Consider the following 27,999-nt stretch of genomic DNA (forward strand, 5'->3'; position numbering starts at 1 on the left):
TTTATCAATAAAAAATACCAAGTTTTTTTTTGTCTTTTGTAATTTTGTGTTTAAGATGCAAATAAATACGTTTTAAGTTAAAGATTCGACTTATCGACTAAACAATCAATAATTTTGGCTATAAAAACAGTTGATTGGAAATCTGAAACAGAAGTAAACGGCAGAGTAAAGTCTGTTGATATTTAAAACAAACCATTAGATCCCATCAAACATCCCATCATGAACTCTGCCGATCCTGCTTCACGAGCATGAACCCAGTTAAAGCACGTGCATGATTTCAATAAATGTGCAAAAAAGTGTTGTAGGCTAAAAATCACTTACCCTACCTTTACCAGTTGCATATTAAAACAGAGTAAGGCCTCTAATCTCAGCTTTAGTGTTTAATTAATACTTTAAGACTAATCAGTTATTCAAATTGCAACAAAGATATAGAATAAATATGTTTATACTTCTGTTTGTATTTGTATACAGGATCAAACATCAGTATTTTAAGTGTTACTGTTCATCATTACCCATCCTAACTATTAAAGTACAAGTTCTGTTCCTTATATACGTATATGCAATAGTTCTGCTCTACTGGACCCTTTACTGTTATTATTATTATTAAGAACATGTTATCTACTGGGCCGGTCCGAGCTGCTGGACCATGTGACCTCGTTCCTACGATGCAGTTTTATTCCTCAACTAACAGTGCCGGAAATAAAATCAAATTCTGTATAAATGTATTCAAACAGACTTCCGTATTGCATTCACTTGAGAAAAAAAAATCTGCTCTGTTTTTTCTGAGATAATTATCTCAGAATTCTGAGATGTTCAGACAGAAAGCGATTTTTTTTTTTTCATTAAAACTTTTCTCGTAATTCTGAGATAATTAACTTTTATCTCAAGTGAGTTTCTGAGATATTTATCTTAGAAAAACAGAGCAGAATTATTTTTTTTCATTAAAACTTTTCTCAGAATTCTGAGATAATTATCTCGTTAATTCAGAAAAACAGAGCAGATTTTTTTCACAAGTGAATGCAATACGCTTCCGTATAAACGTATTCAAACAGACGTGAACAATACTCAGCGTACAGCGTAAATGTTTTAACGAAGCTGGTTACAGACAATGAGAACTGTTTCTAAAGTAAAAATAGATATGACTACGGTAATAGCTACTGTTGAAATACTGTTTAAATTCAAAGAAGAGCCGGAGACGCCACCGGGCCGCCGTCCAAAACCTCGGAAAACAGGTCCATCAGATACGAAGTCGAGTTCAGCCCCGTGGATGCTCATCGTACCGATTCTGACCCACAATGCCGTCGCTACGGTGGAAATACTCTCCTCTGGTTTGAACCTACTCCATGACGGCGGCAAACATCTCGCCCACGCAGTAGTTCCTCATCATGTCTCCCATGGCCTCCTTGCCCTTCTCCTGCCTCCTCTTCCGGCCTCCGTCTCTGTCTCCGGCCAGCTGCAGCCAGCGCTTCATGTAGCGCTCGATCTCCTCGTCCACGGCGTTCTTGCAGAAGGAGTTCTGTCTCACGGCGTCTGTGGCAGCGGAGGAAGGAAGCGAGTTCAGGAAAGGTTTGCGTGATCAGATGGCGACAGCCGGCGGCGTGGCGTACTGTACCAAAGATCCTCTATACAGAAGATAGCGCATTACCGTTACTGCCAATGGTATGAAATGGTATACACTTCCTGTCTCCTAAGTGGGCGTGGCCGCCCCTCTCCCCACATCGTTTTGGAACATAAAACACTAGATACAGTACAACTTTCTTCCAAAAAGACTTAAATAATAACAATAACAGTATTATTAAGCAAAGAAGCAAGTTTTATTTTAGTTTTAAACTTAATTTTATCCGATGGGAAAACGATGAGAGCCAAATCTCGCGAGAGTGTGTTGCTCAGACAGAGACAGGTCTCAAACAAAGTTCATTTTCTCCTAATCTGTCGGTCTGAAAATTGCCATTTTGGTGTCAGAATGTTCAGAAGGTTTGTGGCTTTTGACAGATGGGTCCCATATTTACTTAGGTTACTATGGGGCGAAGGAATTGGTAATAATCTGTGCTCACGTTCACTTTTCCCATAGGACTCAATAGACTCAGGACCTACTTCCGGTCTCCTAAAGGGGCGTGGCAGTCACGTGACACAGATACAGGAAACCGAACCGTAGTGGGCTGTCTCGTTTATTGAACGTCTCTGACTGTACTCACTGAGGACCACCTTCTTGATGGTGAGGCTCTCGATCTTCTGCTTGTTGTTCCTCCCCCTCCAGTTCACGTTTTTGGCCAAAGTGTTGGTGAAAAGCTTGGCCATGATCCTCCAGACGCTCTCTTTGGTGGTCATCCCCCCCGACAGGCCGAGGTACGAGATCTGCACAGAGGAGCCAGTGGAGACGTTTGATTTGGTCAACTGTCTTTACAAAATAACAAAACATTGAATCTTTTGAAAGACTTTTCTTTGCTGGTTCAAATATCCGAATACTATGCTGCCTTACCACTTTTGGCTGTTATTTTTCTAAAAACACACCGGTTATGATGAGTAAACATGACAACCGTCATTTCGCTTTACATGTTGGAGCTGAGGAAGCAAGAAAGCTGAACCAGTCAGCTCTTTAAACAGTTAAACGTGAGATTACTGGCGAGTGGAGTGAATGACTTCTGATGGAGCGCCTATACGGACTCGTGGGGGTTATTCCTGTTGGTTTTACTGAGATGTGGCAGCAGGAACATTTTCAAGGTTAAAAACGCCTCGTGGTCTGGATTTCAGGCAATTGGAAATAAACGAAAAAGATCCCTGCAGAGTAACTAACAGACGGTGTAATCCTGCACATGGTACGGTGAAGGAGCGTCTCTGCACCTGGGATTTTATTTGATGAATTTTCATTTCGAACATGCATGTTAAAAAATATATATATATATATATATATATATATATGTGTGTGTGTTTGTTTGGATCCACCAACATGTTTGAAACGGAGTAGGATTGAAGTATCGAGTCCTATCCCTGAATCTTACATACATTAATATAACCAGAGTTTCAATAAGCTTAATTATAAAACACACATAAGCAAACATCCCTACTTTACTAACTATTCAATATAATATGTGTTATAATACTCATATATACACATATACATATATATATATATATATATATATATAGTCAAAAACAAAACAAATTTAAGCAAACATAAGAAAACAAAACAAACGCCTAGCATTTAGTTGTGCTACTATATATGTATGTAATATTAGAAGTAATTATAATGTACTGTATTACATTATCATTACCTTACTATAATACTACAATATAATAGAGAACAATAGACAGCAATGGTATAACAATATACTTGAATAAATATACAAGAGTATATATGCTATATATACACTGGTTCATATATTTACCCCATTATATACATAAAAATAACTATACATCTATATAGAGATATCTACCTATAACTATAAATCAATATATATTAAGATATAGATATATAAATACTGTACGTATAACATAACTCAATATATCTATATACATACCTACATATAACATATCTATATCCATAATATAAATCTATATATCTACATATATTAATAAATGTACATATCTACATGTTTATTCACATCTGTATTTTGAAAAAAAAAGTTTCTTTGTATCTTTTTTTAAATTGTGATGTTTTGACTTTGTTTTAGCTCCATGCTCAGGTTGTTCCACAGTTTCACTCCGCAGGTCGACATATACAGTATAATATTAATATATATATATATATATATATATATATATATATATATAATACAGAAGCTCTTCAGTGTTGTGCGTCTGTTCAGAACTTTAAAATTAAACTGACCCCTGAGGTTGTAGCCGCCCTCTCTTTCAAAAAATATCCCCTGTATATGTCCCGGTAATTAACTAGTTTGTGCATCACAGCTTGTTTTACCATCTTCTTCTTGAGCTCGGGTTCGGAGGAGAGCCTGTTCTCCAGGGTCCTCAGGTCCTGCACCGACTGCAGGGGGAGAGGAAGAGCCCCCACGTCCGGCGGCTCGCTGTGCAGCACCGCCGACGAGTTTCCTGACTGGAGTATTTTAAGAACCGTGGTGTTTTGTTGTTTGATGGTCTCAAGTGAGACCAGGACTTCCAGTAGTATCGCTGAAACAAAAAAACAAAACAAACAAGCAAAAAAAAAAGTGTTAAAGTTAAGTATTTTAGAAACCAGAATGATTTCTGAGTGATGTGAACGAGGTTGAGGTTTTCATCCTCCCAGCTGCTGGTTTAGTTTCTGCTTGATCTGCAGGCTGATGAGGAAGAGGCAACACCAGCAGTGACCACTAGGTGGCAGCAGATCTCCCCCATCTCCGTCATTACTCTGATATATACACATACACATCAGGGGCGTCAATTGGGTATGACAAGGTATGGCAGCCGCCACATCTTCGCTTGAAGGGAAAATGTAAATGTTTGTTTTTTAAATACATTTATGGAATTACTCTGTCTATTTGTATTTATTATTCTATTATTTAATACATATAAAATAACTACAAATGCAAATCAGAACAACATGATCGATTTCACTAGTTATTACACTGCAAAAACTCAAAGTCTTAACAAAAATATTTGTCTTATTTCTAGTTAAAATGTCTAATGTTTAGTCAAAAAAATCTCATTACATTTAAGACAAGACTCAAAAACTCAAAAAACAACAACATTTCACCTGTTTCAAGTAGATTTTCACTTAAAATAAGTAGAACATTTTTTTTGCTTGTAATGAAAAGATAAATCTTGTCCCACTGGCAGATTTTTCTACTTATTTCAATTCAAAATTTACTTGAAACAGGTGAAAATGGTCAAATAAGTTATTTTTCTGGCGATTACTCTTTTTTTAAGTGTAATGAGACTAAAAATGACTAAAAATGAGACATTTTAACTAGAAATAAGACAAATATTCCTGGTAAGATTTTGAGTTTTTGCAGTGAGTGAGACTGCATTTGAAAAAGTTCCAATTTTCTTAACCACACAGATCAGCTCCATAGCAAACTTTTGTGATGAGTATTTGCTGGACGTGTTGATTGATACTCTAGTTAATGTGACTCGTAACCTTGCCATACCTTAGCTTTGACTGAATTGACGCCACTGATACACATCAATATTAAAGACACATTGATTTAAATAAAAACACCACATCTACTCAGGAATAATATAATTTGGTCTTGAAGGCAGGACGCACCAGCTGGAAGAGCATAAAGAGATCACATGAGCCGATATTTGATGTTTTTAGTAAGGAGACGGTGCAGGAAACAGATTATGTCAGCAGGGGGCGCAGTCATGCAGTTATATCAACTAAAGGATTTTAATATGGTTTAACTGAGAGCTCAAAAGTGATTTAACTGTAAACGGTGCAACAAGCAGCTTCCTATGACATTTATTTTGTTGTTGTGTGTCACAAAAACACAAAAAAAAAACGAGAAAAAAAAGCCAGCTGACTGTCTGTGTTCACTGAAAGTTGTTTTTTTCCATCTTCACTTTTCTTTTTTCCTTCTCTGACGCCCCGGACATATTTTAGGAGGACGACACCAGGAGTCATTGTGTTTAGGGAGAATATAAAAGTCATTTTCACAAAAGCACTGGCCACATCCTACCCTGACTGAGCTGAAGAAGATTTTTCACAGAGACAAACTTTCCAATTATCAACACAAGAGACTGAAGAAAAACAAATGAAACGTGTTCGGCCTCAAACAGAAGCATCCAGGAGGTGTGTTATTAGATGGTTAAGAGCGTTGGTGAAATGTGAGCAAAACTAATTGGATTCATGTCATTTTGGTCCCTTATTTTACATCTACATTGTTCCTTTGATACCAAAACGCCGACAAACCCACAAGCTGATGTCGTGGAGAGTTTGTCCAGTAGTTATACGGTCTATGGTCTTCAACAGTGTCTGGGTATTCATTGTGCGGCCTTGGCTGGGCTTCAAGGTCATATTTAACTGACAGGAGTTTTTATTTTCCTCTGTGGACCTTTTATATCATGGAGACCTCAAGGTTCCATGTTGGGCCCATCTCTGCTTTCCTTGTTCATGCTTCATTTGGGGTTAATTCTTAAGAAAAGAAAACAAAACGTGATATTTTACTCTTTTGCACATGATATCCAAAAGTATTTCCTTGTAAAATCTAGAGCAGGGGTCGGCAACCCAAAATGTTGAAAGAGCCGTATTGGACCAAAAACACAAAAAACAAATATGTCTGGAGCCACAAAAAATGAAAAGTCTTGTCTAAGCCTTAGAATGAAGACAACACATGCTGCATGTATCTATATTAGTTATAACTGGGGGAAGATTTTTTTTTTTTCATTATGGACTTCGAGAAAAAAGTCGAAATGTCGAGAAAAAAGTCAAAATGTTGAGAAAAAAAGTCAATGTCGAGAAAAAAGTAGAAATTTTGTGAAAAAAGTCGAGAAAAAAGTCATAATTTCGAGAAAAAAGTCGAAAGGTCGAGATTAAAAAGGAAAGGAAAAAAGAAAAAAGAAAAAAGGAAAAAAAGAAGAAAACAGAAAAAAGGAAAAAAGGGAAAAAAGAAGAAAAAGAGAAAAAAAGAAGAAAAATGGGAAAAAAAAAGAAGAAAAAAAAGAAAAAAAAACAAGAAAAAAAGGAAAAAAGGGTCAAACATTTTTGAAAAAGCTCCAGGAGCCACTAGGGCGGCGCTAAAGAGCCGCATGTGGCTCTGGAGCCGCGGGTTGCTGACTCCCGATCTAGAGGCTCCAATTCACTGCAGCTGTGCTGCCAGTCTTGAGCCTTTTGGGGTTGTTTACTCATTAGTTTGTTGAAAAATTGGAAGTGATCACCGACAAAACATTTAAAATTGATAAACAGATCAGTTCTGAAACACCTTCTTCAAGTGAAGAGAGTCAAGCCGAGCTACATTTATCTTTTAATGAATTCGAAAGAGTTGTCGGACCAGTTCTTTGTCCTCGCTAGGGTCCTGACCCTAGGAGATCTCTGGTCATTTCTATTAAAGCAGAAAGAGTTTGGTCTGCATTACGAGGAGGAGCTGAGGATTTCACTCATGTTTTTTGCAGATGATGTGGTGCTGTTGGGGTCATTTAGTCGCTGCTGCTCCTCCACATCCAGAGCAGCACCTGAGGTGGCGGTGACTCCTTTAGGGAGGTGCTTTGGACATGGTGCAACTGGGAAAAGGTCTCGAGGCAGAAGCAGGACACAGTTGGATCTTTATTATAACTATTTGTGTAAAGATTTAGTACATTCATCAGATCCAGAAAGTGCAAACTGGCAAATCACTGGGTCAAGAAAACGTGAGTGTACCAGCCCAGCATCTCTCCACCGTCCACATCCTGTCCACTTTAGAACACAGTTAAAGATTTTATCTCTTGGTCGTTCTGGTTTTAAATGGGTCGGCTCCGCAGAGGCTTAAATATGCAAATAAGACCTGTGACAAACTGCTGCAACTTTTAAATCACCGGCTTCCACTTTGAGTCAAGCTTTTGATGTACTTACTTCTCATTTACACATCTTGCTTTGTTTGTCTTGTTGTGCATTTATCTACTTCCTATTCTTTTCAACCTTTAAACATTGCACATTGGAGGTTTTAAAAGGGCTATATAAATAAATGTGACATTTGTTTTCAACATTCCACACTTTTACCACCAAATATAAATCCTGTGATGGATGCAAGTAAACATAAATGTATAAAGGTGCATGGTGAAGATGTCTTACGGTCACATGTGGGTTGTGACGCTGCCATGCTGATGAGCGCCTGCTGCTGACACGTCAGGGGGTCTGGTACGTTGATGTTTGGTACGGAGCCGTGCGAGCTCAGCTTCAGAGGTTCTGGAGAGCTCACAGAGCCAAGAGTGTCTTTCGTGCGAGTTATTTTTAGTGGTAGATGGTCGATAAAAGGTTCCTTCACAACACCTTCATCCCCCTCCTCCTCCTCACTCTCAGGCGGGTAGGATCCGTTTCTTCCTCTGGAGGAAACAAAAACCCCAGAAGATAATCAGACAGATGGTTTGGTAAAACTGTATGAATCAATCTGGGTTTGGGAGTTTCAGTTTTGTCATTTAGTTTTACATATTTTAACAGTTTCAGTTTTGGTATTTAAAGTCTTTACCCCCCTTTCCTTCTCAGATGAGCTGCAGTTTCATCTTCGTGCAACGGAGCCAGTAACTTGCTCAGATGAGGATTTGCATTCTTCACTGCACATTCAGCGTCTGCAAGATAAGAGTCAAGATATTGAAGAATTGAAAACAGAAATGGTGGTGAAGGGGGGGGTTCTGTCTCGTAATAAAAACAGACAATGTGATACACTCATGTCCTTAGCTGCACTGTAGAAACTCTAGTACCCATTTTTGATGTTCAATTCAATTCAAAAGTCTTTACTTCAACCATGATAGTAGTGTAAGAAACATACATGCTTGAACAAACTTAAACAATGAATGCAAGAGAGACTTATTTTGTAGCAGCAATAGTCTGGACATGTTTGAAAAGGAAGTAAAAACTCATTAATTCTTCCCCATTTTCAGATGGATCCTCTTTATTAGATATTAGACGCATTTAGAAGTTACGCCAATTAATAGTAGGAGTTTTACACAGTATAAATATATATTGTATCCCTGAGTATGAATTAGCAGATACCTGAGTGATTATTGTCAGGTACAGTTATATGTTAAGATAGAGTATATAGAGTCCCTCTATTCATCTGTACATAAAAACATACATTATTTATTATGTGAATTTATATTCACCCATGTACAATATTAATCATCAGAAGAATTCTTACTCAGATATTTCTACACGCATTAAACCATACATAGTAATACTTAAACTTAACATACATTCCCACACACACACACACACACACACACACACACACACACACACACACACACACACACACACACACACACACACACACACACACACACACACACACACACACACACACACACACACACACACACACACACACACACACACACACACACACACACACACACACACACACACACACACACACACACACACACACACACACACACCTGTAAAAACTGACAAAAATAGAAGTCTTTTTAACATATTTTTGACTGAAGAATAAATGAATAAACCTAAAGGACCTGAACATATATCAAAGTTAAGATTAATCAATTTTCTATTTTGGACTTATCTGTTTTTTTAGGGCCAACGATTGTCTAAATGATCCAAAGCGTGCAGCAGCGTATCGGCAGTAAAATGCTGCCGTTTGAAATCATGGTTTTTTACATGCATTTTAAAGTAAAATTAAAGTTAGGTTTTTATAAGCTGGTTATATTGGATGAATATTCAACACGAGGAAACACAACTTTAACAACAGTAAAAACTATTTAGTAAGGTAGTAATTAACTAATGTTTGGTTGTCTGAATTATATTTTATTATCATCACTGAAGACCCATCATAACCTTTAGTTGATTTTTTGATTTGATTTATTTTGTACATGTAAAAAACAACAATTCAAGAGAAGAAAACAAAACAACAAAACAAAGAATTTCATACTTTAACACTTGATATCTTAATTTACATGTGCAAAAAGGAGTAGGAAGAAGTGTAAACTTATTTAATCCTACCCCCATTCACTAATCATTTAACCCGTATTTATAAATACTCATACACTGCTAAATAACAGTATTATTATATACAGTACTGTAATTATACTAACACACATACATACATATAGTTGACTATTTCTATATATTTGTACACACATGCCCATATAAATATACTTATTTACACTATACTGTCTCTATTAACTGCATCTGCTCTATATCTATGTATATATCCCCCCACACCCACACACACACCTGCCCATTTCTGAACATTTGAACCATTTCTGAACCAGTTGACATGCAAGGATGCATTAGTCATTAAAGCACTCTGAAATCCACAATTGCTTTTTTCTTTTAAGTGATTAAGCACCATTAAGGTACATCGTGTCTCAAGAGTTGGGAAGCATCTGCTCGCCTCAACCGAGCAGGATTTGCTGACTCTCTCAACAGGTTAACAACTGTCCCTGTAACTAGTTCTCCTCTGGTGGTGACGGGTCTTCCACCCAACAGACCGGCTGTTTGGAGCATCAGGACCAGTGGACCGCTTGAGCGATTCTGAGGCCCAGAGATGTTGAGACTGTGACTGCATGTGCCAAGTGCGCCAGGACTCTGCAGACCACTGATACTTGGCATATGACATGTGGAAAATTCATCCCAACTATGACGACAACATCTTTACCGTAAAAACAAGAGAATGCCCCAAAGTTGTTCTATGGGAAGAACAAAGTCCAGGCCATCAACACAGTAATCTGGTGCGCTGCTGGTCTGCCAGTCTGGCCACAGGAAGAGACTAAAGCAGATGTCAAAATAAGGAAACTCCTCGCGATGCAAAGAGGATTTGACCCAGAGTCCACCGTGAGAGGACGAGTGAGCGTCAAAGCAAGGATCCAGAAGATGGGCCCCAAACGTCCAAGTGAATGTCTCAAGCACCAGAAATCCAGTGAAGAGGAAGAAGGCGTGGAAAGAAAAGGCCATTTCACACTTTTTTAATAAAGCCATGTTGCTGTAAATAAAAAAATAAAAACATTTTCAGCTTCTAAACAGGCTTTTCACCATCTGGGGTCTCAAAGCAGAAAGACATGACCGCCATATTCTTGCATATTTTTTTATATAAGCGCAAGTTTCATGACGTGTTTCCCTAAAATCATGCAGACCTGCTCTGTTTACCAGAATATCCTGGACTCAGATATGAGACCATCTGTCCGACAGCTGGAGGAAACTGGGTCATGCAGCAGGACGGTGATCCAAACACGCCGGCCGACCCCGACAGATCGACCAGTTAACCGCTCTGCCACGGCACAAACCAGCGTTAATCCACCACCTGGATATAACCGAGTAAATCTCTTGATAACTGAGATTATTATGCATCCCATTTACTCCCATTGGACGATTATATCAGAGTGGCTTCTCATTTCTTAAAACAACCACGTCGGTGGACACATCCTGCGGTCGTGGAAAGTATGTTAATCTGTTTCAGAAGGTCAAGTTGTTGGCATCAATCAAAGAAAACATCCTCGGAGATGCTAAAACTCCCCAAACTGGGTTAAGAGCTGTCCGACACACCAATAAAAACTGGAAGGGTAGTGAAGAGCCGTCACCTTCAACCTTGAATGATCGGGATTGGCGATCACTTAAACGTTTGGCGAAATCAAATTATAAAAAAAACAAAAACGGACAACAAAAAAAGGACAAAATAAAACAGAGGCAAAACATTTTTGTTTGTTTTTTATTGTTGTATTATCTTTTTTTTTCTGTTTTCCTTATTAATTATTTTCCTCAAAAGCTTATGTCCGTGTGGTGGGTTTGGAAGGGGGTGAAAATATGTGAATAATGTTTGTTTGACATCATTTTGGATGCCACCGTTTATAATAAAAAAAAAAATATAAATAAAAACATGATCACAAAAAAAAAAAAAAAAAAAAAAAACTGCAGAACTCGCAGCTATGTTTAATAGTGAAATTAAGAACATTTCCACATGGATGATGAAGGAACTCGAGGGACTAAACCGCCATGTAGCTTTAAGAAAACCATTCATCAGTGAGGATAATCAGAAAAAAAGGCTTCAGTTTGAGAGCAGAAAGAAAGAAGGTCACGTGGTCCAGATTTACCCAGAGTTCCAGAGTGATGCTCCCATCATGTCCAGTGTACGAGCCTGTGGGGGGGGGGGGGGGGGCTATGACCTGGGCTTGCTGCCGTTTGACAGGTCCAGGTTCGACCACCGCTGAATGACCCAGTTACTCCATCAACAGATCTGTTTTTCCCTGACGGCACGGACAGACCGTATTGGCCGAATATAAGACAGTGTTTTTTGCATTGAAATAAGACTGAAAAAGTGGGGGTCGTCTTACGTTCGGGGTCTAGACATTATACCCAGTTACAACACTAGATGGCGCCAGATATGTTTAAAGCAAATGCTGAATTTAACTCCCCAGGCCAAAGCGAACCCCAGTCACGAAGAAGAAAAATTAAAAATAGCGGTAAGAAAGAAAAGAAGAAAATAAGAGAAGAGATAACAGAAAATAGAGAAACGTAGCGACAATCTGGAGAAAAGTTGGTGGAAGATCGGCAGGTTAACCGGCAGCTGAGGAGAAGTTATGATGCAAACTTCAACATGATGAATTGAAAGAGGCGAAATAACATGCTTTTTCTCTCAAATATATTGTTATAATCATTTGTTTCAGATGTACCCAACTCAGCACTGGCCCAGAACCAGTTTGGTGGAAAAGGGGTAAGAGTCCAGACCTGAACCCCACAGAGAAACCTTGGGATGTGCTGGAGAAGACGGCAGCGGTGCCGACTCCCCCATCATCTATATGAGATGTTGGAGAAACATCAGTGCAACTCCAGGTGGAAATAAACTGCAGAAGCTTGCAGTGTATTTGTTTGACCGAAAACTAAACCTGGGAGGACAAATTCTCCTGACAGTTGCTTTTTAAAATCGTTCGCACTGCTTTAAAAAGGAAAACAAAAACGTGTTCACATCTTCTGAATGGTCACCGAGTGGAAAATGTCAACATGTACCTGTGATGTTTCCTTAAAAAGGTAATTATAACCAGTGTTAATTTTGACAGCAAATTCTGATTTAGTCTTTTGAATAACACACCATTTAGTTTTAGTCATATGAAATCTTTTAGTCTTACTCTAGTTTTAGTCGACTAAATATACGAGTTTTAGTCTTAATCTAGTTTTAGTCTAGTCTTAGTAGACCAAATATTAGCAGATTTTAGTCGACTAAATGTTTCTCCAGAATTTCCGGTCATTGGAAATATCCATCAATCCGTTATGGAATGGTATTAAGATTTGAATATGCAATACAGACACAGATTTAACAGTTGTAATATGAAACGTGTATTTTATTTTATTCTGAATGTCAAACATCACCATGGCTTTTCCTCAAAAGACATACAATCGTTTCCATACTATTAATGTTCAAGTACCTCAAGAGAAGTTAAATAACTGCCTTAGAATGCCTTGCTACCCTGTGCAAAATCAACAAGATCTGGACAGAACCGATTAGTGTAATTCAAATGTAAAATAAAAGATGTATGTAAGAAATACTCCTTAATGTTCAAGTAAATAATAAAATAAAAATAAAAAAAAATAAAAATAAAGAAAATGGCTCTCAGCATTAAAAATACCGGTAAATATCACAAAGCCCCCCCCCACAAAACTCGGTAAGCATCATCTTCTTTATCTGTTACTCTGAATTTGACATTTGAAAAGAAAAACAAAACTCAAATATGTAAAAAAAACAAAACAAAAAAAAAACATATGCATTGGTTGTAATATCATTGCACACAAAATGAAATATTCCTCTGTTAATAATTAAAAGAAGTATCAATGGGCTCAAGACAAGTGATGCCAAGCTGTAATGCCATTAATGCATGTAACAAAAAAATTAATCTCTCTGGTCTCATCATATTAAACAAAAAACTAAACAAATACGGTACCAGATCAGTTTGTTTTATTCAGGATCCCCATTAGCATTAGCAACAGCATTAGCTAGATCAGTAACTTTCAAGCTGTGTGTTAGGATTTTATGAAATTGTTTAAGAGTTTTTCTATAAGATTCTACACTGGTGGTTTTTCTGTATTTGCAGGATCAACTCCCGTTTTATGACTAGGCTGTTAAAATAGTTTGGATATTTACTCTTCGTTAGGTGAAGACAATGAAGAGAAACAGATGTTTTAACACTGATGGGTCTCATCCGTTATCTGGGTTGACGTCTTAAAGGAGCATGAGGCTCCTTTTAAGAAATGAGACTCTCTAGCGCCACCCTTCGCCACGACGGCCGTTGGGGGTACTGCAGCCAACAGTGAAGCCGGCACGGGAGAACGGGGAGAACGCACATGCAGCGTCATGTGACGTCACATCCGCAGGACAGCGCGGGAAATTCGGGACCGAATTGCAGCACACAGCCTTTTCAAGGCAACGGAGAGATACGCTAGAGGGCTCATTCTTTTTGGTTTGGAACGCTTCATCTGACATTATTACAAGAAAACTACTAGAAAAGGTCCTTTAAGTAGGAAGCAATAAACATGGACATACGGCTGAAGGTCTGATATGCTTGGTAGATGGGTTTTACGTACAAAGAACACCTCCCTTTTTAGTATAAATACTACTGGATCCATGACCACCATGTGCATTTCTCTCTTACCTTTGTGGTTTGAGAGAGGTGTACCTCCGGCCGGAGAGCATTGTGCATGATATAAAAAAAGCTTGTATTAACTTTGATTCTGTTCACTGGTTTACTTATGGTGCACCAAACAAACGAAAACGAGGATCTTTCATGTGCATATATACTACACGAACTAGGGCTGTGCGATTAATCGATTTTAAATCTAAATCGGATTTATTAATCAAGACGATGTTAAAAAAAGGAAAATCGGAAAATCGATTTTCCTCTCTCTTTTTCATATAGCTGGAAAAGAAGAAGAGAGCTGTCTGCATTACAGACAGAGCTCGTCTAGTCATCTTTGTTTGGTCAAGAAAATTGTAAATGTCACTTTACTAAACTCAAGGAGGATTTACAGTATCTTTCAATTGCACTTCATTCCCAATAGGGCAATTTGTTTGCTATTTTTCTTTAAAAATAAAGATAAAATATTTGAAACTATTTATTCCATTGTCTTTTGTAGTTTTACCAAAAAAAATCGAAAATCTGGTTTTCAGAAAAAAAAAATAAAAAAAAAAAAAATCGGGATTTTATTTTTGTCCAAAATCGCCCAGCCCTAACAGGAACTGTTGTAAATAGCAGTGAATACAACAGTTCTATTTGTTTCTGTTCATTTTCAGGAAAGCACTTCGCTCCAATGTGAGCCTTCCTCTGCTGCGCCGTCCTCTTGCGAGGTCACCTGTGACGCTGAACACCCTCTCTGCAAACGCTTGAGAAGCTGGCATGGCCAATAAGTCTAACGCAAAAGGTTTCAAACTGTGATAAAAACCGTCGCTCTTTTCCAGCCAGAAGTCTGTTGCCGTTTCCTCTGTGATGGGATGTGAAAGTTCCTCCTTGTACTTGACGATCTGGTGCCTGATGCTGGTTGTGGACAGTTTCTGTTTGGGCCTTGTGGTGCGGCATTTCGAGAGGAACCTAAACACTGGCTGCTTGGAGGACGGTGCCGCTTGTGGCTCTTCTTCTGCATCGTCTTCAGACTGGTCCTTCTGTTGTCTGTGTGGGAACGTGCATCTGACCACATAGTCCTCGGCCTGTTTCAGCAGTTCCTGTATATTTCCGTCCGCCACGTCAACATTGACGAGGATTTCACAGACGGTCGGGTTGACGAAGCAGGCGGCGGCTGCGAGTGGTGAGAACTTCTCATCAGTTGGATCCAAGAGGCAGGCGAAGCGCTGGTTCAGGTTTGATCTCATCTTCTCTGCCAGAGCGGCGAGGTCTCTGAACCGAGTGTTCTCTGCAAAGTCCGTTAGGTGGCTGAGCAGGTCGAAGACGGCGGGAACCACCAGGGACATGGAAGCGGTGTCACTCTGGAGGGTTTTAGTGTGTTCTGCAAAAGGCAGCAGTAGGTCCTGCAACGATGAAAGCTTCTGCCACTCACTGGTGAGCAAACCGTCCCATCCCAGGTCCTGTGTGATCTGAGAGACGGCATCTTTGACTGCGAGGAGTCGCGTGACCATGTTGAACGTGCTCGACCAGCGTGAGGGACAGTCGTTCACAACGCCACACTGGTCCAGTAACCTCTGCGTTGCAACCGAGGACTTGCGAAGGAGCTTCACCACAGACCTGGCTTTATCCAGGACTCTTCTGACAATTGTCTCTTTCTGCAACATGTGGACCACAAGTTGGATGGTATGCACCACACACGGCGTCCGGTCCATCTCCATGTCCACGTGATGGTACCTAAGAGAGGAAAAGACAACCAAATAAGTCTTAACTTAGGGTGCTTTCACACCTGTCCCGTTTGGAGCAGTTGTTCCGAAACAGGGAGCGTTTCCCCCTAAAGATCGGTTCGTTTGGAATATCTGAACACAGAAATAGTGCTCGGATGCGGCACAAAACAAGCGAGCCGAGATCCTAGGACAGGTGGTCTCGGCTCGCTTCCATTTGAGACCTGGAGCGGTTCGTTTGCAGTGAGAACATAATCGACACAGCAACCGACACAACTCACTCAGAACTGTTATGTTGTCTTTGTTTTTCCCGGGGTACAGAAGAGGAAACTCCTTCAGAGTTCATTTCTGGCCAATGAGAGATCAGTTCGTTCGCGCATGGCATTTGTTAACAGCTTTTAACCGCTACAGATGGTTGCCTTGTGAACACAAATGCCACAAACAAAAAACGAAACAACTGTATCGATTCAGCTTCTGAATCAGAACAAAACAAACGGGCCACAGGTCTGAAAGCACCTTTAAGCTAATAGGCAACATTCACTCTTTGTAAGAGAGTCTAAGGCCCTGTCCCAATACTACCACTACCCCTAGTTTTCAGCCCTACCCCTAAATTTTGCGCGTTCCCGCGAGGTTAGTGGTGTCCCAATTCCTCTTTTCACCTAGTGGTAGTGGAGAAAACGAGTGTAGTGGCTATGAATCTGTCTCTACGGATCGAGGGATTTCGGATGCTCACTAGTAGATTTAGGGCTAGAAAAAATTCCCAGGATGCTTTAACGCGGAGCCATAATCAGCTCCGGAGCCAGCAGGCAGAAATCTCGAAATTTTCTGAGCAAATTTCTTTTGCTCACAGGCATAGCTACAACCAGTGTTGTGCAAGTTCATAGTTCTCATAGTTCTCATGAACTAGTTCAAAGTTCAGTTCACATAGTTTAAAAATGAACAGTTCACGTTCATAGTTCACCATTTTCATTTTGAACTAGTTCAAATTCAGTTCATTTCAATATTTTTAGGTGAGAAGTACAAATGAAACGCGTATTTGACGCGAAGTCTGCGTCTCCCGTTTCGTCAAAGTCCCGGGCCAGTCCCCTCAGCCTCTGGTCTGTCATCAAACGATGGACACAGCTACGCCGTAGCCTACGGCGCCGTAGGCTACGCCGTGGGCTCCTGCGTAGCCGGCGTAGCCGTGGCTCTAGAGCCCGCAGCGCTCCGCCATCTGCTCTCGCCGCCGCCGGGATGGAGACGCCGGTGGGAGGATGCACGTTTGCATGTTCGCCCCCCTAAAACCGGCCTCGGGGCTGGGTCCACCGTTTGATGACAGACCAGAGGCTGAGGGGACTGGCCCGGGAGTTTGACGAAACGGGAGGCGCAGACTTCGCGTCAAATAGGCAAGAACATCTTTATTTAATTTAATGACGCCAGATCTGGCTGGGGTTTTTATTGTAGCATCGGCTATCTGCTAGTTGAAACGTGTGGTCTGTTAGTCTATCTGAGTTTTATGGTGTTTTTATAGTTCATGCTTTATGGTGCTGTACTTTTTTTTTTTTTTTTTTTTTTTTTACTTTTTTGTCGGTGCGCCGTCACCTTAATGTTTTGCTGTGTTTTGATCCGTGTTTCTGGTGCGCCGTCACCTGTTTAGGTGTGTTTTCATCTGTTTCTGGGTGTCAAAACAGTGGACGGGGGCTAGCAGGGGCCACCGTCTGACGTCACTACCCAGAATGTAAACAACAATGGCGACCTACATGTTAAATTATATTTTTATTTTCAAATTTTATAAAAACGAAGACATCAACAAGGTTTTTTATATCACATTGTTATAATTGATACCAACATTTATCTTTTAAGACCTACATGTCTTAATAGCCAGGGTTCCTTTTAACAGGCGTTATTTGGATAAACTGAGCCCAGGTTGGGGATCTTAACGGTTACTTTTACGCCTGAAAAAATATTAAAACTGAATAAAGTGGCATATTAACAGCGCTACAGCTGAAATTAAAACAGCTTTTGGCTCTCAGCTTCCTGATTTTAGGGGCGGTGCTGAAAGTAGGGGTAGGGGGAGTATTGGGACAGGCCCCTGGGAAGATTTCAAGTGCCCTAAAATCTGTCCCTTCTTTTTTAGGGGCAGTGGTAGTGAGGGAGGGCTAGTGGAAGAAAGTAGGGGGTGTATTGGGATTGGGCCCAAGTCGTCTCTAAAAGTCTCTTAGAGGGAAATATTGCACTTTGCCTCAGCCTGAAATAAAACGGTCAATTCATTATACTTTCTCAACTCCTCATTTTTATACCTAATAATACAATGTCAGTGTCGTGTACATGTACATGACAATATTGACGAATTTATGGATTTCACGCTGTGATCGGTGATATCGGGATCGGCAGATACTGGTTTTGGAGATCGGCCCTCAAAATCCTGATCGGTGCATCTCTAATACACATATATTTAACACACACAGTGGCAGGGGGAAAGTCATCCATGTGATAACTGACTGTCATGTAAAAGAATAAATTAAACACTGCTCACCGCTGGTCATCAACTTCATAGTCGGTTTCCATGGTGGACCCAGGGGAGTCGTCCTCAGAGCTGCTTTCTTCTGCCGTGCTGTTTTTAAAGGCTGCCACCATGTTACTCCCACTGTCTGTTATCACCGTCAGGATCTTCTCCTTCGGTACGGCCCACTCCTGCGTACATTGGTCCACACATGCCTTGATGGACAGTGCAGTGTGTGGGTGAGCAACTTGTTCAAGGGCCAACAATATGTGTTCCGGTTTACTTTGTTCAACACAAAAGTAGCTTGCACTTATAGCAAGGAACGAGGATGGCAGTCCTCTTTTCGTCCACAAGTCAAGGCCGATGGAGACTCTTCGGGCAGCAGCCAGTCTCTCTTTGAATTTTTCTCTTTCAAGTTCGTACTGTGCTTCAATCAAAATGCTCATTTTAGTTTTCTCTGGAACAGTTAGTCTCCCATCTACTATCTCCATCATCTGCACAAAGTCCTCGTCTTCAATTGTTGCGAGCGGTAAACCTGTCCGCCCAATCCATCTAGCTATGGCCTGCTCCTTGATCTGCTGTTCCTTCGATTCACTTTTGTACTTTAAAGAAGTGAGGAAAGCTGAAGAGTTGGCCTGCTGCTGGGTTGAGCTAGCTTTATTTCCACTCGGTCCATGGTCCTCTTTGTCATCGGACGTCTTTTGTATCTGTGGGGGTGAATAAAAGGGGTAATCAAGTAGTGATTTTTCTCTTTCTTGCCCAATCACTCACGCACACAAACACACCTCGTTGTCCAGTCATATACGTCATCCACTATAGTAGTACACATTTGATTCAATGGAGGGGATGCACATGACGTCACAGATGCGACTTCACAGCGGGTTACTCCCAACGAGTGGCAGAAAGACTGAGTGGCAGTGTAGACTTTCAGTTTGAGCAACTGGAAAACATCTAAAATGGGAAAGAGCTGTTGTGCGATCGACTGTACTCATAGATTTAGGATGAAATCAGAGTTATCGTTTTACAGACTGCCGAAAAATAAGCTTAAGAGAGACAAATGGATCACTGCAATTCGCAGAAACAACTGGATTCTAAGCACCAAAACGTGGATTTGCGGTTCCCATTTTGTATCAGGTAATGTTGGATTTTTGGGTAGCTAACGTTAAACGGTCAAATCATAGAGTTCGATGTCCTCGTTACTTTCGCCAACAAATCCTGACTTGAAGTAGGACCAAGCGTCACGACTTTTGTATGCCTAAAAGCTTTGCTTCGTGTATTTCCCCGGCATAGAAATTAAGTACATATAAATATCAGGAAACTGGATTTGTGGCCAAATATTAATGTCCTTGGACCACTGGTTCTTGGGGTAACTGTACGGGTCACTGTCAAGTCCAACTGCCTTTAATTTAAGCTGATAATCGGCTGTTATCCCGTCTTCTCCACTAGTTGCCATTTTTGCTGATGTTTTGCCACTCAGTGCGAGTAAGGGGGCTGGTCCAGTGGGGAAGTGACGTCAATGCAAACCCTCTATTTTATTCTAATCCATACAGTTCAGAGGTGGTTTCCTTTAGCTTCTATTTTATTCAAAGTTTAGCTGAAACACGGTGGTTTACCAGATGAGCGTGTATGCTTACCTTCACATGTATGTCTGGATGAGTCGTCTGTAAATGTCTCTTCAGGTTGGTGGTGTTCTTCCCGGTGAGTTTTGCTCCACACGGTATACAGACGGTCTTGTTGTCCTCGTTGTAGTAGGTGAAGTGCGACCAGACGTCAACTCTTCGTTTTCGTCCTAGACCTAGCGCCGACATTTCGGTTGTTCATGAGACTTGGACACTTGGACTGCGGTTTTTAATAAGATGGGTCTGCTACTTCCACATAAATCAACTCACAATAAGATTTGTTCTGATGGGATTTCTTCCCAACTTGACCCATAGAAGAGTAGTTATAATAGGATCTTTTGTCCATTTGTCCCTCCCAACATTTTCGTCTCGTTTTTATTCGTCGACTAAAGTGTCAGATATATTTCGTCATAGTCTTCGTCATCATATCTAGTTTTTATTTAGTTTTCGTCCCTGAAAAAGGTTTGACGAATATTTTTCATCAGCCTTCGTCAACGAAATTAAAAATGACAATCTGACTTTTTTTTCTTAAAAAAGGAGTTCAAACTTAAAATACAATATATTTCCATAATATTCTATTGTCCTAAAGCAGAAGACCTTTAAGTCAAGAGGTATTCACGGGCAAGACTCAGAGCAGAACCTGTGTAGGAGTTAACTTCTACCACTTCCTATTCTAGACATTATTTGGCAACAGTTTTGAGCATGTTCAGATTTAATCTGGAGGATGAAGTCTCATCACATCATCTCGTTATCTACCTTTCTTGAGAGGTTGATCTCCGCGCTGATGTTGTCCCTCCATCTGATCCAACAGACTCCCCTCACAAACCTCCCACTTGATGACCGTGTCGGCGTCACAGGGCTCCTCTTTGACCATGGAGGGGATGTATCCGGAGACTGGTTCCTGGCCCCCCCACAAATCCCTGTCGGTCTGGGGATGTTGGTGGGGGAAAATCTCATCGATGACACAGCATTCGGAGGAAACCTTTGCGGGTGTCGCTGCACCTAAACCTGATAAGACAGATATGTCAGATAACTAGCACTTACCCAGCCTGGCTCAGCTCTTTCCCCACTAGGGGTCTAATGGCGCTTTTACACTAGTACCTACTTGGCTCGACTCGGCCTGGTTTCTTTTCCATAACAATTCAGCACCTGGATCAGAAGTAGGAGGTTGGAGCGAAGCTGCTGTGACGTATTTGATTGTGGGATCTAAACAAAGAAGACAACACTAAAGATGTAGAACCTGGAGGAGATGATAGATGTGCTGCTGGGTCTGTGGCTTGTGTTTGATATCAAGTTAAAAAAGTGAGAGTGAGAGAAGCTGCAAGCGGCAACGCTTTTTAATTTTGTTCGTTTGTCTCGGCGCTGCTGAAAAGTCAGCTGGGAGCCGTGAGCAGCTATGAAGTGACAGAGGTCCTGGTAGATCTGGTTGTTCTTTATGGCCCGGCTAGATCCCTTTTTAATTCTCTCCTCAGCCACCAGGTTTATGAACATCTGCACCTCAGTTGGACCTCGGAGCAGACTTCTGTGCTGCCATTGCTGGTCGAATAAAATGAACAAGAAACCGCGAGTCGCTCTTTCGCTGATGTCACATCCTGACTCAGACGTCTGACTCCCAACTACCCGACCAATCGGTGGCCTGTAGTGTGATGACATCACAGCCCAAATCAGCCGCTTAGAACCTCAGCAGAGTAGTTACACAAAAAGTATCTACTCGGCACATTAGACCCCTAGTCGAAAAGCGCAAAACAGGGGCGAGGCGAGTCGGGCTGAGTAGGTACTAGTGGAAAAGCACCATAACCGTGCCGAGTAGATACTTTTTCTGTAACTACTCTGCAGAGGTTCTATTGGCACTATTCCACAAGTACCTACTCAGCCCGACTCGACACGCCTTGCCTTGTATCGACTCGATTCAACTTGTCCTTGTTTCTTTGGAGCGAAGCTGCTGTGACGTATTTGAACATGGATGAGTTGATATATCTGCGGCTTGCTCTGTGGCCTATATTCAATATAAAATTAAAACAACGGAGGGAGAGAAGACTTCAAGCGGCGAGACGAAACACCATTGAGAAACAGAGGAGAGTGCTCAAAGTCATACAGTCCTACCAGGCTGATTGGCCAACCGCCTGACCAATCGGTGGGATGTGCTAGGATGACGTCAGATGCAGCCCGACTCAACCCGACTCAACCGCTTAGAAAGTCAGCAGAACAGCCTATAGAAAAAGTATCTACTCGGCACATTAGACCCCTAGTGGGAAAGAACCAAACTGAGGCGAGGCGGGTTGAGGCCCCATTTACACGTAGTAAAAACGGTAGTGTTTTCATGCGTTTTGGCCATTCGTTTACATGAAAGCGAAGCTCAAAGTCACCAAAAACGATAATTTCTGAAAACTCCGGCCAAAGTAGAGATTTGAAAAGATTCCATCTTCACGTTTGATTGTAAACAGAAGGAAACGGACATTTAGGCTTCAGAACGCCACATTATGCGACAGAAACGTCACCAGCGTCATGTGTACGACCTGTGTTTACAATTTGTTTGGCCAGTGCAGTTACTCGTGTCATTTGTTGATGTTTTTTTTCAAGGATTCCGATTTGGCTAGCATGACTTTATGCTTCTCGTTACACTGCCGCCTGTAAGTTTGGCTGCTCAGAGCACCCCTTGATAGCATATTTATTAGAGTTTTCCCGATCCGATCACGTGATCGGAAATCGGGGCCGATCACGTGATTGCAGACTCGATCCGGACTCGGACGTTATGAGCCGATCAGGAATCGGATATATATATATCAGGGTTTCCGTTGTCCGGTATTTTATAATCTCTCCGGTCAAAATGTCCGGTGAAAATACTCACTGGTGCCGACATCCACGTGTGCGTTGATTTATGGTTCCGCGTCGCACCGACGCAGAGTCTACAGCGTAGGGTTCGCGGCGACGCGCACCCTACGCCAGACCCTGGACCCTTGGAGCGGCAGCCATTGGTTAGTTTTTTCTTTTTAGATCCGAGGCTTTGCGTAGATGGTGGCTTCCGCAACTTTCAGGCGCTTTTTCTGCGCAAGCAAGCTTTATAGATGAGGCCCCAGGACTGAAGCGGAGCTGCGGCGCCGACATTATGGTTCCGCGTGGCGGAAGGCTCTGCGTTGGTGTGACGCGGGACCATAAATCAACGCACACGTGGAGTAGTGGGCTCGGAGCGGCAGCCATACACCGCATGCGCGCAGAGCACGCCTGTTTGTTTTGAAGCTGAAGCACCCCTATGCTAAAAAAAAAAAAAAAAAGAAAAAGAAAAGAAATTTTTTTTATACTGACTTAAGAATGTTCAAGCTGCCTACCTCCTATGTGCTCAGTTTACAGTACACATGTTAAAATATAATAAAAGGGTCATCCTGCATAATTTTCTTTTCTTCATTTTTTATTGTTTTATAAAAGTATCGGATCGGGACTCGGTATCGGCAAGTCCTCAAAATCAAAGGACTCGGACTCGGGGGCAAAAAAACCTGATCGGGACATCCCTAGTATTTATGCGGGTTTGCGTGAATGAAGAGATTTTGAAAACGATCTGATGTAAATGATGGTATTTTTCAAAACATATTGGGGGAAATATCTGTTTTTGTAAATGTAAACGTGGCCCGAGTAGGTACTAGTGGAAAAGCGCCATAAGCGGCTGAGTCGGCTGTATCTGACATCATCACACTACAGGCCACGGATTGGTCGGGGGGTTGGAGTCAGACGTCTGAGTCAGGATGTGACATCAGCGAAAGAGCGACTGACGGCTTATTGTTCATTTTATTCGACCAGCAATGGCAGCGCAGAAGTCGGTTTCATGATCCAACTCTGAGGTGCAGATGTTCATAAACCTGGTGGCTGAGGAGAGAATTAAAAAAGGATCTAGACGGGCGATAAGAAACGACCAGGGGCCTCATGATCAAAACGTGCGGCGCACAAAAAACGTGCGTACGCCACTTTCTACGCTCACGGTCGTATGATTGAAAGTTGATTTGAAAGTAGAAAGTAGCGGTCTTTCACGCACACACCAAGGTTGGCGTACGCACTTTTCTGAGTTTTTGTCCGTTGGCGACACTCACTGGGGATGCAGTGAAGTGCAGAATATGAGGAAACGTGACGTCAACAATCAAGGTTCAAGGTCCACGACCATGTGAAGGATACGACAGTCCCAAATCACCAAATGCGTGACACACGGCTGGAACTGCACCAATTTCATAATTAACCACATAGTCTGGACATATAAAAGGTCGGTGCAGGACAACGTAACCTGTGCAAATCACAATGGCAGCACTGCTCGTGGTAGAAGACTTCAATAATAATTCTCTCACTCTCATTTTTTAACTTGATATCGAACAGAAGCCACAGACCCAGCAGCACATATATCATCTCCTCCAGGTTCTACATCTTTAGTGTTGTTGTCTTCTTCGTTTATATCACACAATCAAATATATCACAGCAGCTTCGCCCCTACCCTCCTACTTCTGCTCCAGGTGCTGAATTGTTATGGAAAAGAAACCAGTCCGAACCTCTTCAAGAGTAGTGTGAACTCTCAAATCTGGACAACTTCCATATGTGGTCCTGAATCCACCCAGGTCCGATTTTCTTCAATGTGTGTGAACAGCCGAGGCGGGTTTGAATGCAACTTTTACATCAACATTTGTCACCGACTACGTTTACATGCAGTCAATATTCGGGTTAAGGTCAATATTCCAGTTACTGAAACATTCGGAATAATCTGTTTACATGCGTGAGCAAACAGGGTTATCCCTGTATAAATGGTAATTTTAATCATTTGGGATATCTGGATCAAACCAGCGTCATGACGCAATTTCGTAATTTCTGCTTCTTCTTCCCGTATCCAAAACAACAATAACTGCAGCACGGCGGATAATGAACAGCCCAGTAGAAGTCGCCTTCTTTTGCACTTTGGTGCTGGTACTGACCCACCACCGGGAGTTAACACTATTCCTCGTCGCCTTCTTCGTTAATGGAAGGCGAGAACGTGAAGAAATGGCAAATGGAGCCGGAGCTGTGCCATCCATATCCATGCTACCCGTTTCCACCAGAGCAGCCCAGACACTTTGGATGAAGGTGCGCAGTCAGTACTGGTGGGAACGGGAAGTAATAATGGAGTTCACCAACACGCGTGAGAATTTTCGTATGCCACATCCTGGACTCAAAAGACAAAGATTCCTTGCGAAAAGAACATGCGCAGAAAACAAATTCATGTTCCTTTTGATGGGGATATCCCGTTAGGCGTATATATGACCAAATATTCGGGTTAGAAAAGGGTTATTGACTGCATGTAAACATAGTCACAGTTGAAAAAGTGTTTTTTTTTTAAAAACACTTTGTTATTGTTCCTCTGCCAGTTCTAAACCGCAAACAGTTCACACTAAAATCTGATATAGGCCTCATTTTAAAAGGTGATGTGAACAGCCGATAAAAAAAAAAAAAAAAAAAAAACAGATCTGAGGAAAGTATCTGCTCCAGGTGCTGAATTGTAGTGAAAAGGAAACTGGGCCAAGTTGAGTGATTGTCCAAAAAGTGATTGCCTGCCAGAATCTGATTTCTCCCCTGAAAATGGATCTTTTTACCTACCAAAAATTGATTGAAGGCCAAATACAGTTAATGAAAGGTTTTTTCTACCTAAATATGATTTGATCTCATTCTTGAGCTTCATAATATAAACACTAGAGCTCACAGGATTGCTTTTAACTCTTTTAAAAGGGACCATTACAACACAAAATGGGCATTTTCACCTGAAAAAAATTGATTGAAGGCCAAATAGAGTTAATGAAAAGTTGTTTCTGCCTAAATATGACTTGATCTCATTCTTGAGCTTCATAATCTGAAAATCTGACGTTTTAGCGCTATCGTTCAACGGGCTGCTGTGCGCGCTCCCACGGCCAGAAATCTACTGTGGCCGAGACCCGCCATTGCGGAAAATTAAAAAAACGCTGCAAATAAAAAGAAACGCCGCTGCAAATAAAATAAACGCTTTGCACATAAAATAAACGCTGAAAATAAAAACAAACACAGCTGCAAATAAAAGAAACGCTGCTGCAAATAAAAAAAAAAAAACGACGAAAATAAAAAAGCCACAACGGTAGTGAATTACCAGGGACTATTTTTGCTGATGCACCGGTGTTTTTTACGTGAGAAGAGAACGTAAGTGAAAAGGAAGAAATAAGAAGAGCGAGGAATAACAAGAACAACGAACGAGAAAATAAGTGAAAAGGTTAGTGTTCAACGTCGCTACGTGTAATTTTTAATGTGCAACACCAGTGCATCAGCAAAAATAGTCCCCGGTAATTCATTTCCGTTGTGGCTTTTTTATTTGCGTTGTTTATTTATTTTATTTGCAGCGTTTCTTTTATTTGCAGCGGCGTTTCTTTTTGTTTGCAGCGTTTCTTTTATTTGGTAAGCGTTTATTTTATTTGCAGCAGCGTTTTATTCTGTTTGCAGCGTTTCTTTTATTTTCAGCAATGGTGGGTCTCGGCCACCGTGGAAATCAGAAGAGATCAGATTCTGGCAGGCAATCACTTTTTGGCACAACCGGTACCAGTGGAAAAGCGCCAATACAGGACTGTCTAAGAAAATTAGAATATTGTGATTTTCTGTAATGCAATTACAAAAATTTCATACATTCTGGATTCATTACAAATTAACTGAAATATTGCAAGCCTTTTATTATTTTAAAGGAGCCGTCTGTAAGAAATGGCCAAAACTGGTACTGCAGTCACTTTCAAAATATTGTTGAGCGGCGTGAACCCTCCCCCTCCTCCCCCCGACCAGAGGTTGCCAGGTAGGCTGCAGAATGCAGCAGGAACGTAGGCTGCCATGGCTGCGATAATTAGAGCCGAGCTGGCAACCCGGATGCCGAAACAATACTGACTTGGTGATTGGGAGATAGGTGGAGGGTGGAGCTTCAGAAACAATACTGACTTGGTGATTGGGAGATAGGTGGAGGGTGGAGCTTCAGAAACAATACTGACTTGGTGATTGGGAGATAGGTGGAGGGTGGAGCTTCAGGCCAAAACAAAAAATGACAATATAAACATCAGTTGAGGGCTGCAACTCCTCTTTTTAAACTGGAATATCCTGGCTTGAGTGCTGTTGTCAGTGACATTAAGTATTTGAAATTAACATGATTTTTAAATGTCTGTTGACATATCGGGGTCATTTTATGATTCGTTTTATTATTGCTCTTACATACAGCTCCTTTAATATTGCTGATCATGTCTTACAGTTTAAGAAAACTCAAATATCCTATCTCAAAAAATTAGAATATTCTGGGAATCTTAATCATAAACTGTAAAACCATGATCAGCAATATTCAAATAATAAAAGGCTTGCAATATTTCAGTTGATTTCTAATTAATCCAGAATGTATGTCATTTTTGTTTTTTTAATTGCATTACAGAAAATAAAAGAACTTTATCACAATATTCTAGTTTTCTGAGACAGTCCTGTAGGTTCAACAGAAAATGAGTGAGCGTGCTTTTTGTACTGTTTTTTCCTCTTTATTTGGTACCACCTACTCACCGCCTGCCCGGGGCACCAGCCCGTCCCCCCGGGGGTCCCTCTCCCTCCGTTCCGCCCGCAGCTCCTCCAGCTCGGTCTCCAGCCTGCGGATCTCCCGGTCCCGGTCCGCCACCATCCGCTGGTACTCCTGCAGCCGGCGGCCGTAGGCGTCGCTGGCCAGGCGGACCGCGGTGCTCACGGCCGCCCGGACGGCGCTCTCCACGGCCAGCGCGTCGTCATGGGAGAGCAGGTCGGCGGGCAGATCGGTGCTCATACTCCCACCACGTGCTCCAAAGGAGACGTAAATAAGAAACACCAAAACCTAAACACGTGGGTTCGGTTTCCCGCGGCTCTGGCGTCACAAATCCTGCGTGGCAGCAGGAGGGAGTCAGGTTAAGTGAGGGTTTGGAGATGAAATCAGGGCTCGGATTGGAGCTAACGAAAAGCTTTCCTGGTGCTTCTTCTT

The 27,999-nt window shown here is 41.4% G+C and overlaps 1 protein-coding gene across 2 annotated transcripts; it reads right to left on the reverse strand.

The window, feature by feature from the left end:
* On the reverse strand, window positions 1-27,996 carry LOC133438847 (uncharacterized). Of its 2 annotated transcripts, XM_061717425.1 has the most exons (7): window positions 27,555-27,996; window positions 20,763-21,014; window positions 8,094-8,193; window positions 7,700-7,950; window positions 3,917-4,125; window positions 2,196-2,355; window positions 1-1,530 (listed from the first exon to the last, which is right to left on the reverse strand). In XM_061717425.1, the coding sequence occupies exons 1-7, from the start codon at window positions 27,805-27,807 to the stop codon at window positions 1,337-1,339; spliced, it is 1,419 nt and encodes a 472-aa protein (XP_061573409.1). In that variant the 5' UTR covers window positions 27,808-27,996; the 3' UTR covers window positions 1-1,336. The 2 variants fall into 2 exon arrangements, with proteins under 2 accessions (XP_061573409.1, XP_061573408.1); XM_061717424.1 differs by lacking the exons at window positions 1-1,530; window positions 2,196-2,355; window positions 3,917-4,125; window positions 7,700-7,950; window positions 8,094-8,193 and adding exons at window positions 12,918-15,918; window positions 18,421-19,094; window positions 20,022-20,182.
* Between the last annotated feature and the right edge of the window lie 3 nt (window positions 27,997-27,999).

Source organism: Cololabis saira, chromosome 3, assembly GCF_033807715.1.
Source record: "Cololabis saira isolate AMF1-May2022 chromosome 3, fColSai1.1, whole genome shotgun sequence".
NCBI classification, from domain to species: Eukaryota; Metazoa; Chordata; class Actinopteri; order Beloniformes; family Belonidae; genus Cololabis; species Cololabis saira.

Bases quoted from the DNA above. Each gene is read 5' to 3' on its own strand.
- LOC133438847 (XM_061717424.1), bottom strand. From the start codon at position 27,807: ATGAGCACCGATCTGCCCGCCGACCTGCTCTCCCATGACGACGCGCTG. The intron at 21,015-27,554 runs GTGAGTAGGTGG...CTGTCTTATCAG, and splicing joins GCTGGTGCCCCGGGCAGGCG to GTTTAGGTGCAGCGACACCC. The intron at 19,095-20,021 runs GTAAGCATACAC...TCACCCCCACAG, and splicing joins ATCCAGACATACATGTGAAG to ATACAAAAGACGTCCGATGA.